The 19,395-nt window shown below is 44.3% G+C and overlaps 1 protein-coding gene across 2 annotated transcripts; it reads right to left on the bottom strand.

Moving 5' to 3' along the window:
* Nucleotides 1–1,172: 1,172 nt before the first annotated feature.
* sf1 (splicing factor 1) lies at nt 1,173–19,148 on the bottom strand. 2 transcript variants are annotated; one of them, XM_084546091.1, is made up of 13 exons: nt 19,059–19,148; nt 16,592–17,016; nt 10,654–10,785; nt 8,941–9,016; nt 6,348–6,500; nt 4,610–4,699; nt 4,335–4,518; nt 4,142–4,257; nt 3,909–4,016; nt 3,617–3,815; nt 3,322–3,538; nt 3,073–3,237; nt 1,173–2,622 (listed from the first exon to the last, which is right to left on the bottom strand). In XM_084546091.1, exons 2-13 carry the CDS (start codon nt 16,995–16,997, stop codon nt 2,291–2,293), a joined length of 2,178 nt encoding a protein of 725 aa, XP_084402217.1. In that variant the 5' UTR covers nt 16,998–17,016; nt 19,059–19,148; the 3' UTR covers nt 1,173–2,290. The 2 variants fall into 2 exon arrangements, with proteins under 2 accessions (XP_084402217.1, XP_084402216.1); XM_084546090.1 differs by lacking the exons at nt 16,592–17,016; nt 19,059–19,148 and adding an exon at nt 11,366–11,812.
* Nucleotides 19,149–19,395: the final 247 nt, after the last annotated feature.

Consider the following 19,395-nt stretch of genomic DNA (forward strand, 5'->3'; position numbering starts at 1 on the left):
AACTACAAATGTTTCCCTTTAGTGCAAATAAGTAAATTATTAGCATTTTATGAACTATCCCTATTATTATTATGTTTTTTAAGGCATATTGCCGTCTGCTGTTTAGATCTTGGTCTCAGCGTTATAGGGCGGTTTAGACTTCTGCGTTAAGTTGGCGCAGAAGCTACGGAAAGGCAACTACGCGCCATGGCGACGTAGACTACAAGAGCTGTGATTGGTCCGCTTGGTAGTAGCGTGTTTCCTGCTTTACTATTACCGGCTTCTTCTCCATCTCCGCAATTTTCTGAATTGATCGTTTTGAATCAATAAAGATGGAAACACATGGAGGAAAGGTTAACTGAGGAGGTTTAGAGTCTAGTCTTTGCCAAAATTTCGGCGAATGTTTAATTGTTGAAAGTTAAGCAACGAGTAGCAACAAAATTTAACCCGACTGGCAAAAAAAGACAAAGCACCAACTAGTGTTTGGGTGGAGTTGTTACAGAGCGAGCCAGACTGACGAGGGCATAAGTATAAAAGACTCACACCGGCTACGTACGTAGGTTACGGCGTCTATGTCCTGCAGTGCTTTAAATGAGCCCTAACTGAAACAGTGGACACACCCCGAGTGGACGAATTAGGAATAGCAGTTACTGTCTTCTGTGTCATTTTCACACTTCGTATGCTCGGGTGGGCCAGTTTTCACCCTCAGGCCATATGTTTTGACACCCCTTGTTTAAAGTGTCAACGCACAAGTGTTGAGTATAAACTCTCTTTACCCTCCGAGTCGGCAAAGAGAGCTTTTATTTAAGCTGCATTAGGTGAAGAGAATGTGCCAGTTATAGTTTAAAATTTGAGCTTTAACTGAATTTCAGAAGAAGAGGGACATGTTAAAGTGTAACACCGCTAATTATAGTTCATGAGTGACCTTGGGGAAACAATAATCCAAGGTCAGGAACTTTAAAAAGTTTTTAAAAAATCTAATCCACGTTTCTCTAGGGAGAGAGTGTGAGAGAATGTAAAGCAGGACACACAAGACAAAAGTGTTATGTAACATAGTTGAATGAGGCAGCCAGAAGGGCCATGACTGGGGGGGTGTTGAGGTGGGGGGAGGGGGTTAGGGGACTGCTTTCTGACACAAAGGGGCCTCACATCCACGAAAGGAGAAACCAAGAGTTCACTCAATGACAAACAGGTGAAATTAATCAGTTTAATACTAAACCAAGCAAGATTTCAACAGCTGGTCATTCAAGCTAGCGCCGTAACACAAAAAAAACGACTCCGGAAAAAACAGTAAAACATTTTTTCTCCTCTCTCTAACGACTCCGGACAAAATAGATTGTTTTTTTATTGTTGTTTTTTTTTTTTTTTTTTATGTCCTTGCAGAAGCAACACAAAACACTGCACACAGCGTCTTATCACAGCAGAAAAGAGATGCAGAAAACAAGGATATTAGTTTGTTTTTTTTTTTGTCTCGCAGCAGTCATGTAGTGCCGGCGTTGAGAAGCTAGCGGGTCACAGGCCCCTCTTTTTAAATCCCCTTTTCAAAAACTCAAATGTCACAACTGAGATGCAGGTCGGTAACAAAAAAGACGAAAATTTAAAAAAACAAAATAAACAAAACAAAAACAGGGAATTATTGGATTTTTAAGACAGTACTACAAAGATTTTACAGAACTAAGATACACTTCACATCTTCTTAGAAAAATATTCATCTCAAACTCAAACCCAGAACGGGACAGAGGAGTATTAATGAGTCACCTTAAACAGAATGAGGTGTTTTCTTTGTTTTTTCTTTAAAAAAAAAAAAAAGAAAATGGTTCATGCAAACTTTCAATATATTAAACTGAATGAGAGCGTTCAGGTTTGAACAGACGAGCGCGTCGGGCACAAATTAAACGTGGAGCTGGCTGTTGAAACGGTTTATTCTGTGCACAAGTAACAACATGACACAAACCTGGCGGCGCTGCTGAACGCACGCGGCCGGAGGGGCGACAGGGTTTGTACGCAACACAAGGAGATTTGTGTCAATACAAACGTTAAAAACAGGGAAAAAGGAACTAAAGTTACGCGACTTTACAAACTTGTACTAACACACCTTTTTTTTTTTTTTTTTTTCATTGTTTCAGAGATGTCTTCATAATATCAAGGATCGATAAAAAATAAAGCACTGGTTATATTTGTCGTCTGTGAGCACACAGTTGTTCTTGTATATAACATCAGTCTATTGTGTATCTGGTGTACATTGTGTTGCCTTGGTGACACTCGTGTGTGTGTGTTTGTGTGTGTGAGGACGATTCTTCTGTGGCTGGGTTTAATTCTGGGGCGGAGGAGGAGGCGGGGCGGGCGGCATGCCGAAGGGGGGCATGCCCGGAACTCCCATCCCCATCATGGTGACAAAGTTAGAAGGGTCCATGGGAGGCGGGGGCGGCGGCGGGGCGTACATCATGCCGGTGGAGCCGGGGGGCGGAGGGGGAGGTGGCGGGGGAGCGCCGGGGGGCAGCGGGGGCTGGACTCCGGGGGGAGGCGGCACCATGGACGGGGTGCCCATTGGTGGAGGGGGCTGGGCTCCGGACGAGGCGGGCTGCTGGGGCTGTTGCCACGGCGGCAGGGTGCCGGTGCCAGGGCTGGATGTAGTGGTGGTGTCTGCAGGGGTGGAGGGAGAGACGGAGGTTTAACTCTTTAGTGTCAAGTCAGAAGTTCAGAGGTGTTTTAGTACGAACAAATGTACGTCTATGTCACTGGAGGACATTTATTGGACCCTTTGCAACGTAAGAGGACAATACTTGATGACGTTTTATCTGTGAGGCTCAATAGACGAGTCGTCTACGTATTTGTGTGTTCACTGAGCCTACAGTTATGACTGGATCCTGAAACGCCGTGCATCGCTCTAATCTCAAGATATTAAGCTTTCCAACGTCGTCTAACGCTTGTTGGCACGCAGACACAGATCTGAGTTAATCCCCGGTTTAGTCACGAAGACGGCGGACGGGTTAAAATGTTCAGAGCATTTAAAAACCACGCGGCGGATGTGAGATCCAACAACCTGATGAACAGAAGGGTTTTTCTTTTCTTTTTGTGTGTGTGTGGTCTTACTCTGTTGCCAGGGCAGCGGTGTGCTAGTTGCCATGCTGCTGGTTGGTGGTGGAGGCGGGGCCTGCTGTTGCCATGGCGGCAGGGGACCGGAGGGAGGGGGAGGCGGCTGGCTGCTGGGGGGAGGTGGCGGAGGTGGCATCATGCCCATCGGGGGCGGCAGCAGACCTGGAGATAGAAATAAAAGTTAGTTTTCTCCGCTTCCTTTTCTGCCGTAATTAAGTTTGTCCTCTTTGGTGACCGGCAGCTCACCCATTGGGTGTCCGTGGGGTCCAGGAGCCTGGCCCATGGGAGGAGGAGGGGGCTGCATCCAGGGTGGAGGCATGCCGTTGGGGTTGGGCGGCATCGGCGGTCCTCCCATGCTGGGCATTGGTGGAGGGTAGCTGTGGGGCCCTCCGTGGCCGGCGCCGTGCATCCCGTGGAAGTTCCTGCTCTCTGTCGGGCCGGAGCTCATCCAGGGAGGTCGGTTCTGGAGAACACAAACCACGAGTTTAGAAACGTCTTCATCACATGATGTGTTTGACCGCGTTTGTCTTGTCCCACTGACCTGTGGTGGCTGGTTGTTGTTGTTGGGGCCGGATCCTCGCGGCGCTCCACCCTGGCTGCTGGAGTGACCTCCGCCAGACGTGGGCACTGGGGCCTCGCCCAGCTCCGCCATGAGGGACAGGTACTCCTTGTCCATTCGAGCCTTGTCCTGGGCTGATTGAGGAGGCTCGCCCCCCGTTGCTCTGTGTGCAGCGAATGTGCTACAAGAAAAGAAGCGAAGTGTTAGATTTAAAACAAACTGCATGAAAGAAAAATAGGCTTTCAGCTCGAGAGTCAGGTTGACGGATCTTTACCTGGTGTACTTGCAGTCAGAGGAGATGTGTCCGGCTCCACCACACTTGGTACAGAGGGTGGTGTTGGTGATGCTGCGTGGCTCAGAGTTCTGCCAGGGACGAAGGATCCTACAAAGACAAAGGGGTGCGTTTCTTCTTCAGTGGTGTTTTATAGATTAAATACTGGACTGAGCGTGACTAAAGGCTCATAGATATCATAAAGCTCGACATAAAGACGTGAGCATTAAACAGACCTGTTGTCGTCTTCTCTCAGCGTGCCGTTTAGTCTGGCCAGCTCCCTCAGCTGCATCTTCCTCAGGTCGTTCTGATCCTCTGGCGTCTCGATTCCTTGCTTTAGGATGTTGCGAATCTGTGGACGCGTTTATCACCGTTAAACTCCCTCTATACATCGTGTTCTCCATGAACGCCATCTGAAGCCGATCCTACCTGCTCCACGGCTTTCTTCACGTTCTCCATGGTGTTTGCGGTGACCAGGGCGTGAAGAGGCTCGTCCTCCCCTGGAAGCATCTGTCCGTCTTTCCGGCCGACCTTTCCCTCCTTCACGGAGCCTTTCCCCCGGATCATGATCTTGGCACAGCATTCCTTCTCAATGTTCTTCAAAGTATTACCACTAGAAAGAAAAAAAACAAACAAAAAGGAACATAAACACATAAACTCGCTTTCATTTGTAGCTGAAAACATTAAAAGGACGTCTGACTCACCGTGGGCCGATCAGCAGACCAACAAAGTTGATCTCAGGGTATTCGTCTTGGGGGATCATCACTTTGTCGTTCACCCTGGTGGCTGGAGGTCTGCAGGAAACAGATCAGAGTGTTTAATGGAAGAAACTGTGCCGCTGACTGAATGACCTAAAAAGGATTTAAAGTTTCTGTTCATGTCGTCATTAAACATTTATTTCATTCCCTGCGATGTTTGGATTTCTACTCTGGTAATTTTAGAAACCTCACAGTCCACCTTCACTGACTGCATCGCCCTCTGAACAGCCCTCTGTCTGCAACAAGCACCTGGACGTCCTCGTCTGTCCATCTCAGGGCAGCTACTGTAACTCTAGTCTTGATAAAACATCATGTCTGCCTCAGAAAGCTCCTGGAATTTATATTTAGTATCACCTGCAAGTCCATGTTTAGTTTTAAAGGAAACACAGCTTTCAGCAGCTTATATTGACAAAGTCCCCACAGGCTTTATGTTAATGGTTGGTGTAGTGCAATGACGGTCCAAAAACTTGTCTCAGCTTGGAGCCTTTTAATGAATTTGCCAACGGATACCACATGCTATTAAATGATCAGGTGCTGTTGCTGTTCAGCACCACCTCAGTGGACAGCAACCGTTAAAGATGGCTGCCCTATTTTGTGAAAGAAGTGCCAGGATATGGTGCAACTCCGGCTGCCTGTCACTCTTAACATACTCTGTGAGAAGTTTGTTCTCACTCCTTGGGCTGCAAGAACAAAATTACATCATTTTGTTTGTAGAACTCGTGAAGTATAAATGACCCGGCAAGGACGAACTTTGTTCTTGTTCTCACATCTCACCGAGTACGTATGAGCCAAAAGTACTAAAATAGTAAATGAAATGGAAAATTTGGCTCCAAAATTGTTGTGGCCAAGTCAGTCATTCGTGTTTTTGTCCACTTTGTAAATTAAACGATTTTAAAGCCAAAAAAATTTTTTTTTTGTTCTTGCAGCTTGTTCTTGACACATCAACCGGGAAGAACTTTTTTTCTCGCATGGTGTCCAGCAACTATTCTGCGATTGGTCAGAAATGGGAAGTGGGCGTGGTTAATGCGGGAAAGCAGGAAATGCTAGCAGCCACTCTGTTAGCTCCCAGATGCTAATATTCTCAGTGTGACCGCTAATCTCTTGTTGGTGCATTCTGAATGAATGGCGTGATCCGAGGGACACGGCCGTCAAGACAACTGGCCAACATCCTCTCGTCGTCCGCCTCCCGCATCTCCCACAATGCTTAGCGTGTGTGACGTATGCTGTAGTGGGAGGGGCCTATGAGGACATGCCTGGAGTATAAAATGACCTGACCAGAACAAACTTTTTCTCTTGTTCTTGCAGCCCTAGGAGCAACAACAAGACAAACTTTTTTTTCTTGTTCTTGCTCCTAGGGCTGCAAGAACAAGAAAAAAACGTTTGGAGCAAGAACAAGAAAAAAAAGTTTGTCTTGTTCTTGCTCCTAGAGCAAGACGAACATTTTTTTCTTGTTCTTGCAGCCCGAAGAGCAAGAACAAACTTCTCACGGAGTATGTAACAAGCTTTATAGTACTTGTGAGCCAAAAGTATTAAAATACTAAAATGAAATGGAAATTTTGGCACCAAAATTGTCATGGCCAAGTGAATCATCACATGATGTATTTGTCCACTCAGTAAATTAAACTCAGCTAGATCCTACAGCCAAAAAAACACATCTGAGTTAATGAAAGAGAAACAAACGTACTTGTAGTCTGCGGGAGGCTTGAAGTCAGGGTTGAGCCCGACCATTTCAGTGATGAGCGAGTGCCGCTCCTCCTCGATCTTCTTTCGCGTGCGATACTCGCGGGTGTTCAGCCTCTTGCCCTCGCTGTTGTAGATGGGCTCCGGGGAGGGGGACCTGAGAGACGTAGACAAAAGACAAGAAAGACATCATTGATACCCTTGTGGAAGTGGAGCTCTGCCCTTAAAAACATTCACATAGGTTCCCTACGGCTGACTAAGAACTTAATGATTAAAATATTGAAACAATGGGTACTGGCATGTCTTAGAAAACAACCTTAAACGTTTTGGAAATTTGGATTTACTCCGATAAGACTATCTGTGATGGACAGTGCAAGAGCAAACTCAAAAATAAATAAATAAAGGAAAGGAAATTATGTAGGACCTCTGCACTGACAATTCAAAATCTATTATTTTGTACAATTCAGGGTAAAAAAAATAAAAATTATATAAAAAAAAAAGGTGGGGAACCAAAGCTATATAGTGGCATTAACCCAGTATACTGGAGGGGTGTTAACCACAAAGGGGGGTGGGTAAAAACAAATACATGGCCATAACTACACCTGCATACAGGATTGTTGGCCTACAAGAAAGGAAAGTTGGATGTAAGAAAAGAAACCAAAGTCAAATTCGCAATCCTAAGCAGAAGCGCTGGCTTTGGGAGGTTGCTTGGTGCTGACGTGGCGGAAGAGGTCCGTGCCTCCCCTTGGATGCTGAAAACCTGTGCTGCTGCGTTAAAGGAGGCTCTGTGCTTGAAAAAGGGTTAGGTTGACGTGGGGTAATTTGGGTTAGAGAAAAGGAATTAAGATTAGATGTCCACCTTTTCCTATGCTCTCCCATCAGAGAGCCACATTTGTGTCCATGTGATGTGAAGAGTGAGGAAAAACAAAAAATAAATAAATAAATAAGGGTTTTCCTTTATGCTTCAAACTTCCAACGGTGAAAACCTGAAACACCTCCCAAGTTGGTTCTGTCACATTAGATCTGGGAGTGATTTATACGAGTGCTGCAGCTCTGCGTTCAACCGTTTGGTTGCTGTGGAGACGTCTGATTATGATGAGAAGCTACACAGTGAACAGGCGACAGGGACTCTAGCTAGCGGAGGTCGACTTCACACACTCTCGGGAGCCGGCCGCTTCCTGCAGAACAGACCCTTTAAGGAGACTACGTTACAGGCCGGACATCGGCTTGCTTCCAGAACGTGTACAATTCTGGCAGTTTTCTTCCGAGACCTCAAGAGTCCAGAGGGGAAAACTGGAACATGGCCCCTGCCCCCCACCCCACCCACACTTGCCCCCCTGGGTGGAAAATTTAAAGCCACGTTACGGGAAAAACCAGAGATGACCAGCGACAAATCATTGGTTAGGTCTGAGACAAAGCCGCTTGGCGCGCTGGGTCGCTTTGACGCAGGCTACACGCCGTGAGTTCATGTCATAAAAATGAAATAAAACAGTTATAATAATCAGCACGTAAAAAGGGTCAAGGCAGCATCAGCTGATGGATATGAAGTTTGTCTAAAAAGAGAGAGCCAATTGAACCAAGCTACTTTTAAAGCTACATGTAATCAAAGTCAAAGTTTCTTTTTAAATAAGAGGATAAGGTATGCTTGACCCAAACTTGTTTCAGAGGGAAAGAATTTGCATGTATTCAAATGTTCAAACCGTTCATTTGACACAAAACCTTCACGTGATCTAAACCTGAAGCAAGAAACTCTACTGTCCACATGTTACTGACAGGCAAAATGAATAATAATCCCATAAGAAAGTGCAAATATTCAAGATATATTTCTTAGAAGTGACTGAAACACATCTAAACTTACACTGACCTACATAAAAGGTGGCTTGTATAAACATTTAAACCGCTACGTCTTTAGATTTTGGACATTTGCTTTTGTAAAAGTTGCTTTTTTTTTACCCAAGACTGAATCACGGTGCTTAATTAACATCACACTGAAACAAAGATCCTTAATCTGTCGTTGTAAAGCTTTAGGTAAACTTCTTAAACTGAATTAAAGACGAGGGGGCTTTCATATTTATTTGTCTTCTTTTACTTTGGTCAATTTCAATTAAAGTCCTTTAAAACTAACAGTTTATTCAACTGTAATCAGAAACACCGTCTTTCTGTCTTGGGTAAAAGTGTATGTGTATATAAAGTTAGATTAGAGTGAAAGCGATGGGAGTCAGTACCCAGAACCTGTCCTAACATCGTCACATACCTACCTACAAATATGTGCCACCACTACTACTACTACTGCTACTAGTAACGGTACAATCACATGCTCGTGAGTATGTGGGGAAGGAGTTCCTGCACAAAGATCAATTAATGCAGATCACTTCTCCTCTAGCATCAAGCTTTCACGGTGTGAAAAGTAATCTAGAGTGTAAAAAAACATCCTAACTATTCTCTATCTCTTCCAGCTAATTCTACTACGCAGCCTAATATTTGTTGCTAACCACACATATACACACACACATTATGTAAAGCAACATTTGTCTTCCAAAAAAAAGTCAAGAAGGTAGAGAAAGTGTTACTGTTCGAGGGTTTAATCTTTTTCCGACCTGTCCTCAGGGTTAACAGGGATTCCCAGGTCTCCTGTACGCAGTTTACGAGTCAGGTCTTCAATCTGCAGTTGGACTGGAAGAATTCAGGTTAGGAAAGAAAAACAAGGATGGAGAGAAATGTGGTTACCACAGCAACATCAGAGAGACAACGCTCGGCACAATAAGAGCACGGTCTCATTCATTACTCAGGTCAAGACACAAAAAAAAAAATGGTGAGTCTGTTAAATTAAAAAGAAAAAAAAACGGGGAGGGGGAGATAAAAAATAAACAAGTCGACACGCTAAAAAAAGCATGAAATCACTTTGAAAAGGCACAAGTTACCCGGTAGAACGTGTCCTAAAGGTCATTTTACATTAGCGAGAACAAGGCTAACCAGTTAAAAGTTAAAAAAAAAGATGGCAACACGTCAGTAGATGGTGACACCGTGACCCGCCTTGGTTTTCTTTCACTCACTAGTGTGAATAAAAGGCTCTGGCATTTTAAGGACACATTGGGGTTTTTTTTTTTTTTTTTTAATGAATAAGAAATGACCGGTCAACTCGGTCGGGCCTGCGCGCTCCACAGATCTAACACTGAGGCGCCGCAGGAGTGACACAGAAACAGATCTTACATTTACACGGCAATGAAAGAAATAATAATAATAATAATAATAAAATCAGTCAGTCCATGCGCGTTGTGAAAGTTGTAATGACTCCTTCCCCACGTACCTACCTCCCCGCCCTCCCGCCCCCTCAACACATAGATTCACTGGTCACTGAAACAATTAATCTGGATTATTGAGATGAATACTTGCAGCGACCTCACAGTAAAACTCTCTTGTTTTGTTTTTTAAAGGGGGTTCTGGTGAATGAGCAAAGGAAGCAATACATGTGACAAAGGGGGGGGAGGCACAGATGAATGTTTACATACCAAGGAAGGAACACCATTACCAATGAGTGGACAACATCAACAGTGATGTTAGTTACTGACATCCCATAGAGGGGCCCTTGAAGGCAGGATGTGGGTGTACTACACTGCTGCTGGAAAGGCATTCGCCGGTTCGTTTCACTCTATTATATAAAACCAAAACCAGTTCTGGCGCTTTAAAAAAAATGTTTGTTTGCCATTGAAGCAGCACTGCTCACACTCGAAACCCCCTGGATAATATAAACAGAGCGTACCTTAGCGATGTTAGGACATTATAATGAGTAAATGCCGTCATGTCATGCACAGGTGAGATACTGGAGGTGTGTAGGGGGGGTCAGGCAAGACAAGGTGAGCAGTGACCAGCAGCTCGGGACAGATGCCTACTCTTTGCTAATGGGTGCCCAGTGGTATGCAAACCGTTAAGACTACAGTCGTCACCTTATTAACACTTTACACAAACAAGTTGTGAGCATCGGTCATCGTCGGTGGCTTCATCTCAACAGTTGGAGCGAGATTAAGATGTCCAAATTTTCTTTTTTTTATTTATTTTTTGTTGTAAAACACAGGGGATTAAGATTTAAAGTTATTAGTGAGTTAAAAAATAAAATAAAATAAAAAAAGAAGACGAAGAAGAAGCTCCAACTGTTGGGAATACAGCAAAACAGGACAACATAAAATACTGATATGTACCATGTAGGAAAAAACTAGAACCTCAAACAGACATACTATATAAAAATAAGCAATATTTCCACAAATCCCCCTTTTTTTTATTTTTTTATAGTTAATAAAAGGTTGAACATTTACCTATATATGCTCTCTCCTGGTCCCGGGTCAGTCCTGGGGGGATGACGGTGGGCATGCCCGGGATGACCGTCTTCTGGTCGGGAGTCTCGCTGCTCCAACGGCTCTTCTTCCTTTGTTTCTTCTGATTGAAATCTACCAAAGAAATAATAGTAATTAAAAAAAAAAAAAAATAAGGTAGCATGTAGGCAGTGGTCAACTGAGGAGACCCTGGTCTCTTGAAGGACCCACATATAACCCACGATTAGCTGAATGCGTGGGATTACGTGTGCAGTTTAACTTCTTGGATTCAAACCACCAACGGCTCAGGGAAGGTGAGCCGTTGGTGTGGAGTTTGACACGACACTGTAAATAATAAAAACAATGTGACGCAGCAAACAATTACCTTACATTTATACTCGCGTTAAGCCCTAGATTTAACTAAATCACAGTTTCGCTTTAAACGTTTGTTTATGTGCAAATAAAGTGTTAAATTAAACGTTAATTTCCTAACCAACGGCTGCGGTGTCCATTTTGTGCACGGCCTGGGGCTGTGTGTCGGCCCTTAACCCATTTAAGCTAGCGACGTTAGCTCTAGCTTGCTAGCGACGTTAGCTCTAGCTTGCTAGCGACGTTAGCTCTAGCTTGCTAGCCACGTTAGCATTAGCCGGGCTAACGCATGTCCCCGTCGTCTTGGTGAAACGGTTTAACCAACTGCCGCTCGGCTTTTACTCACCTTGCTTGACCATTCCTGCCCCCGCGCTCGGTTGTTGCTGCTGCTGCTGCTGCTGCTGCTGGGGCGAAAACCCCGCCGCTGGGTTAAACTGGTGCGGCTGAGGAAACGGCGCGCTCGGTATCGCAGGCTGGAAAGCCTGCATGGAAGGAAAGGACCCGGGAGGCACCGGCGTCGGCATCAGCCCGTTCCCAGCGCCAGGCCCGGCGTCAAATCCCCGTTTAGCGCCAATGCTGGGGTGCAACTTCCCTAAAGGAGTTGCGTTTGCTCCCGTAGCCATTTTCGGTTCGCTGAAACGGCCGAGTCCGTGTCGAATCCACACCAAACCCGAGGCTAAATTAGTTCAGATATCAACAAAGTACTCCCGCGGCGCCTCTCGCACAATACTTCAATCAAAATGGCGCCCAACGGAAAATCACAAAGGTTGATCCTGGGGACCTGGGCTGGGTCCCCGCAGTATAACGAATTCCTATTGGCCAAGCTGAGTCCTCGGCTAGTCGCATTCTGAAATCTGATTGGCTTACACGACAATCGCTCCGCCATGTTTTTGACTTATGTTTTTTTCTTCAAAACTTTATTGTACACGTCACAAACACAATATATATATACGTTGACTAAATATGCAAGTAAGTTTATTTAAAGAAAACGTGCATTTTCACGCATTTTAATAGTTTTAGTTTACAAAAAATAATTATATATCGAACACAGACCCTTCACAAACTGTCTTACCAAAGATATTGCATTTTTTGTACATAAACCTTTGATATTGTACACAAACAGTACAAATACTAATTCAAGTATCTGTTCAATTAAAGGCCTTTGTGCCCTCTAGAATTATCTATATTTCTGTATAATTTGGAGAAAGTAGACAAAGAGAACCCAGTCAAATAAATATATGTGGATTGTGTGTTTTCAGTACCTGCTGCCACCTCCTTGTTGCAGCAATAACAGCAACTAAATGTTTCCGGTAACTGCTGATCTGTCCTCTACAGAGCCACTTCAGTTCTGAGATGTTGGTGGGTTTCCTCACATGAACTGCTTGCTTCAGGTCCTTCCACAACATTTCTATTAGATTAAGGTCAGGACTTTGACTTGGCCGTTCCTAAACATTCATCTTGTTCTTCTTCAACCGTTCTTTTGTAGAACCTCTTGTGTTCTTGGTTCTCTTTGTCTTGCTGCATGACCCAGTTTCTCTTCACATTCAGCTCATGGACAGATGTCCTGACATTTTCTTTTAGAGTTCACCGGTAAGAATTCATTGGTCCATCAATGATGTTCAAGACGTCCTGGGACCAGACGCAGCAGAAGAGGCCCAAACCAGGACATTAGCACCCCCATGTTTGATGGAGCGATGAGGTTCTGATGTTTCATCTCCAAACATGACGCCTCTCATTTAAAACAAGCTATTCTACTTTGGTCTCGTCTGTCCACTAAACATCGTCCCGAGCAGTCTTCTGTCTTGTCCACATGATGTTTAGAAAGCTGCAGACAGGCAGGAATGGGGAATAATGCTCATGAATATTAGCGAACCTTTTTAATGTGGCCTTTTTATTAACTTGCAAACCCAGAAGTGCACTTTATGTTGTATTTCACAAAGTATAGCAGTAGTATATGTTTGCTTGTGTTGTCTTTGTCTACGTTTAGGACTTGCTTGAAAATCCAATGATGTTCTGAATAACTTTTATGCAAAAATTTAGAAAATTCCAAAAAGTGCAAAAATGCTTCAGCAAAACTACATAAAGAAGTGTTTTATTATTTATTTTATTCAACATTTTGAACATTATATTATACTCTACTTCTGTTTAGGGTTGAAACTTACTTTTTTTTTCTTCTGAAATTCCCCCAAATTCAGTAAAGGAACATCTTGTCCTAACATTCATTCAGTGCAATTTGCTTTATTTATTTCATCATCTTCTGTAACCGCTTATTCCTGTTAAGGGTCGCGGGGGTCTGCTGGAGCCTATCCCAGCTGTCATTGGGCGAGAGGCGGGGTACACCCTGGACAGGTCTCCAGTCTATCTCAGGGCTAACACAGAGACAGACAACCATTCACACTCACACCTACGGTACAATTTAGAATCACCAATGAACCTAACCAGCATGTCTTTGGACGGTGGGAGGAAGCTGGAGTACCTGGAGAGAACCCACGCAGACACAGGGAGAACATGCAAACTACAGGCATCAGTGCTAACCACCTCTCCACTGTGCCGCCCGCTTTATTTATTAAGTCAAATGAAGAGATATTCAATTAGATTAGATAACACACACAGATCAGTTCAAACAAACCAATTCTGACGTAAACTGAAACTGAAAAACAAATCAAGACAGAAAAAGACCATTGAGATTATTTTTATTATGAAATGACAAATGATTATGATGGAGGGTCATATTAATCACAGCAATGAATCGTAAGTAATGTGCCTACTGACAACAACGAAAAATAAACACAATGCAGCTTCATTTAAAAAAAGAAAAAAGGAAGTAGTAAGTTCTTAAACTTTTGGTACAAGAAGATGAAGAAGAATTCACACTCGTTTTTACTGTTGGTCTATTTATATATATATGCAGTAACCATGTGAACTTCCCACTAACGCAAATACACTAAAAAAAAAATAAAATAAAAAATGCACACGTTTTAATACAAGATGCTGCTGAATATAATCCCAAGTTTTAATCAACGTAAGACTCACCTTTAAAACATGCACCATGCACTAATTTCAGCGTTCAGAGAACATTTACGTAATTTAGAAGAGCAAAAAATATTCAGTTCTGACAGGATCATGGGTGGAGCCGGGTCGTAGACGAACCCGGCAGCTGCACACCAACAGAATCATCTAATAAACTGTTGATGGGACGATGAGAGGTGATTAATTGAGTCCTTTTTGTTCTGTGTAATAACCTGGAATGATATCTACTTGTTGGCTATGATTCACTCTAACTACCCGCCCACAAACCTTACTCACACAGAGGCCTGACTTCTGCCTTGGAGAACAGCAATGAGATTAAACTTCAGTGGTTCCGATGGCACTTCGGCTATCCTACCCGCTTAACGTGAGTCAGCCCTCACCTGGCTGCACGGGACAGGGGGGGGGGTTAGTATGTATACCGTGCCCGCTCGGCGCCGGTATCCCGCGTATGGTCATAGGTAGAGCTTCTCGGGAGGGCGGTCCCAGGGGAAAGGCGCGAACGCTCATATGTGTATCCATCCGCCTCGGTACCGACTCTCCGGATCGGACTCCGGTCACGTGCGTAGTATGAGGTGACGGGCGCTGGTGGAGGAGGGAGGGGAGGGCACTCGTATGGGTCGAGGCTAGAGGGGGGCAGGCGTTCCCTCATTACAGGCGTGGTGGAGGACGTCGATGGAGCAGGCAAGGGGACGCCGCGACGTTCTTCGAAATAACTGCCTCCGTAAGAATTGGCCCTGTACTTCTCGTAGTAGTCCACGACCCCGTACGGATCCCGTTGATCGTAAGGCGACCGTCGCACCGGGTAGGCTGGTACCGCGCCGTAGACCGAGCCGTTGCCCCTGTATGCGGCATCGCTGCCGTACATCCGAGCCATGCTATGATCAGCCACGGCGCTTATGCCGTAACCTGGGTGTGGCGCGTATCTCATGGCATTTTCGTAGCCCGTAACTCTTCTGTACCCCGCCATGGTGCCGCTGCCGGGAGCAGCACCCCGGGAAAAATCGTGTACCGGAGCGTAGCCGCCGCTGTAATCCGGCTCGCCACTGAAGTCCGGATGATAACCCCTGCTGCGACCACGCTCACCAAATCTCGAGGCATCGTATCCGTCAAACTTAGGCTCTGAGCCGTTTCTGTGGAAGCCATTTTGGTCTAGGGGGCATTCTTTGGACCAGTGGCCTTCCTGCCCGCAACGATAACAACCCGATCTGTCTCCCATTCCCGGCGCAGTACGCAGGCGGCTAGTCGAAAGCTTCACGCTCATCAGTTTGCCTTAAAAAGAAAAGACTCAATAAGGACTGTGCCTGCATTTGTGTTTTTCCTTCTCTAAATAAAAAAAATATTTGACATTTCCTTGCAACCGTCAAGTCTCCTAATCCATCAGTTAATACTCCAATAACAGCAGTTAAGACACAGATCATCACTAGAGTATTAAAAAATATGGTCATTAAAGCTGAAATCCGTAACTTTCCACCTGTTTTTCTAGCCTGGTCGTTACCATCCTACGTTTCCGCCCAAAATTTGATTTCGGTCTCGCACGGAGTCTGGCCCAATTGCACTCCCGCGGTTCGCGTGTAACCGCGCCAATCAGCGAACAGTCGAGTGATGACGCAGAACTCGCCTGCCGAGTTGCTTGTAGTCCAGCCAGCGAAGCTTGTAGTTCAACAGCATAGCAACAATGGCGACGGAGGAAGAGACGCTAGAAGCCATCCGCGAAGTTGTCTCAACTCTCGAGAGCATCACGGAATTAAAACCAGAACAAGAGGCTTGTCTTGTCAGTTTTATAAAATGGCAAGGACGTCGTAGCTCTCCTTCCAACTGGCTTTGGGAAAAGTTTGATTTATTTAACTGGAAGCGGAAGTGGTAAGCGTAAGAGCCTGAACAGTATACGTCATTACCAAACGTTGCTGATTGGTTAAGGGAACTCCAATGATTTTAAACCTCAAAATAAGCATCCGCCCATTACGGAGACAGATTCCTATTACATTGGGCCAGACTAACGTGCCAGACCGAAATCAAATTTCAGGCGGAAACGTAGGATGGTAACGACCAGGCTAATGTTTTTCACCCGTTTTTAAAAAAAAAATTTTACCCAAAAATTCCGTTTTTTTTTCACGTTGCAGAGGGTTCAGCTTAAAGTTTGGGATTTTTGCGCAGAACTAAATTGAGCTGTCGACGAAGCTGCATGCAGGAACCAAATGATTATAGACAGAACCACATGCATCAGCCACTTTTTACGCCCTTAACAGGCCCGCGCAGTCGATAAGATCAGATATGATCCACTACTCCCCAGGTGTGACCTGGGGAGTCGGCCATAAACTCCCGTCAGTTTGTGTCCACCACACAAACAGACATAACCATTGACATTACGGATACCAGCTTTAAAATTATGCCGACATTCACCTTACTCGTCTTCCTTCTCCCTTCTTCTTTTAGTGTTTTTTGTACTCACCTGCGCTCCACGCGTCACTGACAACACAATTAAATACTCTTCATATCATCTCTTTAGTGTAAACTACCCATCAAGCCCAGCCCGTGAGTTCACCTTTGAAAGCCGTGTTGTCTAAATGATTAATGGCCTCCATGGCGTCCTCCATGCGCTCCATGTGAACAAAAGCATAGTTTTTTACTATGTCACACTCCAACACCGCGCCAAACTCCTCAAACCTGGCCCTCAGCTCCTGGTTGGTGCAGGCGATGTTGCCCACGTGCAGCTTGGTGGAGCCCCGCGACTTGCCGCGGCTCAGCTCCACGTTCATGGGCTGGCCGTTCAGCTCGTACTGGTGCAGGTTGCGGATGGCCTCCTCCGCCTCCGCCTTGCTGTCCATGTGCACGAAGCCGAAGTTCTTGACGATGGAGCATTCCGCGATCTTGCCGTACTGCGAGAAGAGGGAGCGGAGCTCGTCCGACGTCGTGTCCGGCGACAGGTTCCCGATGAATATTTTCACCATTTGTGCGGTTTCCACGTCACTGGGGGAGGAGAAGAAATAAAGATGAGCTACGGCAGAATTTAGTTAATTTAATCCAAAAAAAAAAAGAATGGATGATGTGATAAACCCCACAAATGAATAATCAACAGGATTCATCAATTGGGCCGCAACGTCTTGTCATACTTCTGTCGTCACATCTATTCAGTTTGCTTTGGGGTCTGGAGATGAATGGATGTTCTAACAATGTATATCAATGTATTATATATACACACCGATCAGGCATAACATTTGTGACAGTTGTGACTCATCAGAGAATGGACTTGGGCCTTCTGAGGGTGTCCTGTGGTGTCTGGCAACAGGATGTTGTTAGTGGGGGGTCTTTGAGGGGAGGGGCCTCTGTGGATCATCCCACAGATACTTGATCAGTTTGGGATCTAGTGAATTTGGAGGCCAGGTCAACACCTTGTGTTGTTCTTCACGTTTTTGGGTTGTTTCTAAAGCATTTTTGTGGCTGTGTCAGGCTGCTGCCATCAAGGAGTATCATTGCTATGGGGTGGGGGTGCCTGGTCTGGTCTAGGTGGGTGCTACATGTCTAAGTAACATCCACATGAATGAATGCCAGGTCCAAAAGTTTCCCAGAAGAACACTGAATTGTCACAAGATTTAAAAGTTTAAATGTTATTCACTTTTCCCGTGAGTGGTCATAATGTTGTGGCTGATCTGTGCATCTATTCTTGACTTAATAAACTCCCAACACATCTAAATGCTGCTGCCACACACGTCATCCTTCTCATCAACCTCCACGATTTCTTTCCTCCGATAGTTTTGAGCTAGTTTTTTTTCCTCCCTCAACTTTGCATCCTAACATTTGTCCAAACCCTGATTTATAAGCAAAGTTTTTATAATTCTTAAATGAAAAGATGCAGGAAAAAGCCACAAATCAAACAAAACTGTTATAAAAACAAACCCCTGATAATAACAGAGAGGCAGATTTGCACTAGATTAGTTTTATCACGTTTGGAGAAACAAGGTATCGCGGTTTTTCGGTCCACATTAGGAATATCAGTGCATAATAGAACAATTCTAAATTAGTAAACAATTTGATACACAGTTGTGTGTAGGGATGCACCGAAAATTTTCGGCCAAAAAAAAACAAACGAAAACGCACTTTTGGAACATTTTTGCCTGGAAATTGCTGCGGTTGTTGCTTGCATCATCACAACATCCAGTTTCGGCCGTATTGGCGATAATTTTCGAGCCTTATCTGCGAAACAACACATGCAAGCAACAACCGCAGCAATTTTCGGCCGAAAATTTTCGGCGCATCCCTAGTTGTGTGTTTAGGAAACCACTGTGGTGACAAGAACACTTTTCATTTCTTCTCTTTTATGACAGAAATATATGCAAGGACGATGAATATATTTCTGTCATAAAAGAGAAGAAATTAAAAAGATGAAAAGTTTGATCATCCTACTTTTCATCTCTCTCTTTGTCACCATTGACATCCACCAACAGTTAGTGGATGTGAAGACTCATAAGGAATATCTGTGTCCAAAAACAAATAACTTCTCTATGTGCAACTAGTGTCATGCGCAAAATAATAATAATAATAATAATAAAAAGTTAGAGTAAAGATGTGATATTTGGCTAAAACCATAAAACATCAGCACAAAGACACGGGACGCAGCGCGCTCATCTCGCGTGGTGTTCTCATTCAGCGAGAACGTGCCGTACATCGCGCGGCGGCATCAGCAGCTATTGTTGTTAGCTCGAAGCTAACCGAAAGCAACGGTTGCCTACAAAGCTGACGTATTAAAATTGCTTTGCCGCTAGTTTTTAAGTGTAGGTATATAAACACACCGCTGCGTTAGGCTTCAGTCGGTAACGCTGTTATGTAACCCGCCTCTTAACGCGTTCAGGTTGTGGCCTTTACGACACAACTTGCTCCCCTGTAGCTTGAAAGTTAGCTCGTCGAGTTGATGCATTTCTCAGCCACTATTTTAGTCGCAATGTGTTAAAAATTTTGTTAACGAACTAGACTTTGTTTAGCTAGTGTCCGCTCGGATGTAGTGAAAGTCATACCTTTAAAAAAAAGCGGCAATCTGCGCCTCGATCCACGGAGAATGAAATGGCGACTAGCTCCACTTCTTCTTCTGTGATTTTTTTTTTTTTTTTTTCTGCCGCTTTGACCTGGCGAATAAATCTAGTTCTTCTTCTTCGGTGGTTATTGACGACGGGCAACCACAATGCCCCATTAGCGCCACCTTCAGTTCAGTTCTATACTCTCATTTTTTAAATAAATAAATAAACTAATTAAATAAATCTAAATATATATTTATTTATTTTAATACATATTAATATATATTATTGTTTGTATTTTTTATAATTTTTATATTTTATATATATTTATATATCAGCT

Source organism: Chelon labrosus, assembly GCF_963514085.1.
Source record: "Chelon labrosus genome assembly, chromosome: 1".
In the NCBI taxonomy this organism is placed as follows: domain Eukaryota; kingdom Metazoa; phylum Chordata; class Actinopteri; order Mugiliformes; family Mugilidae; genus Chelon; species Chelon labrosus.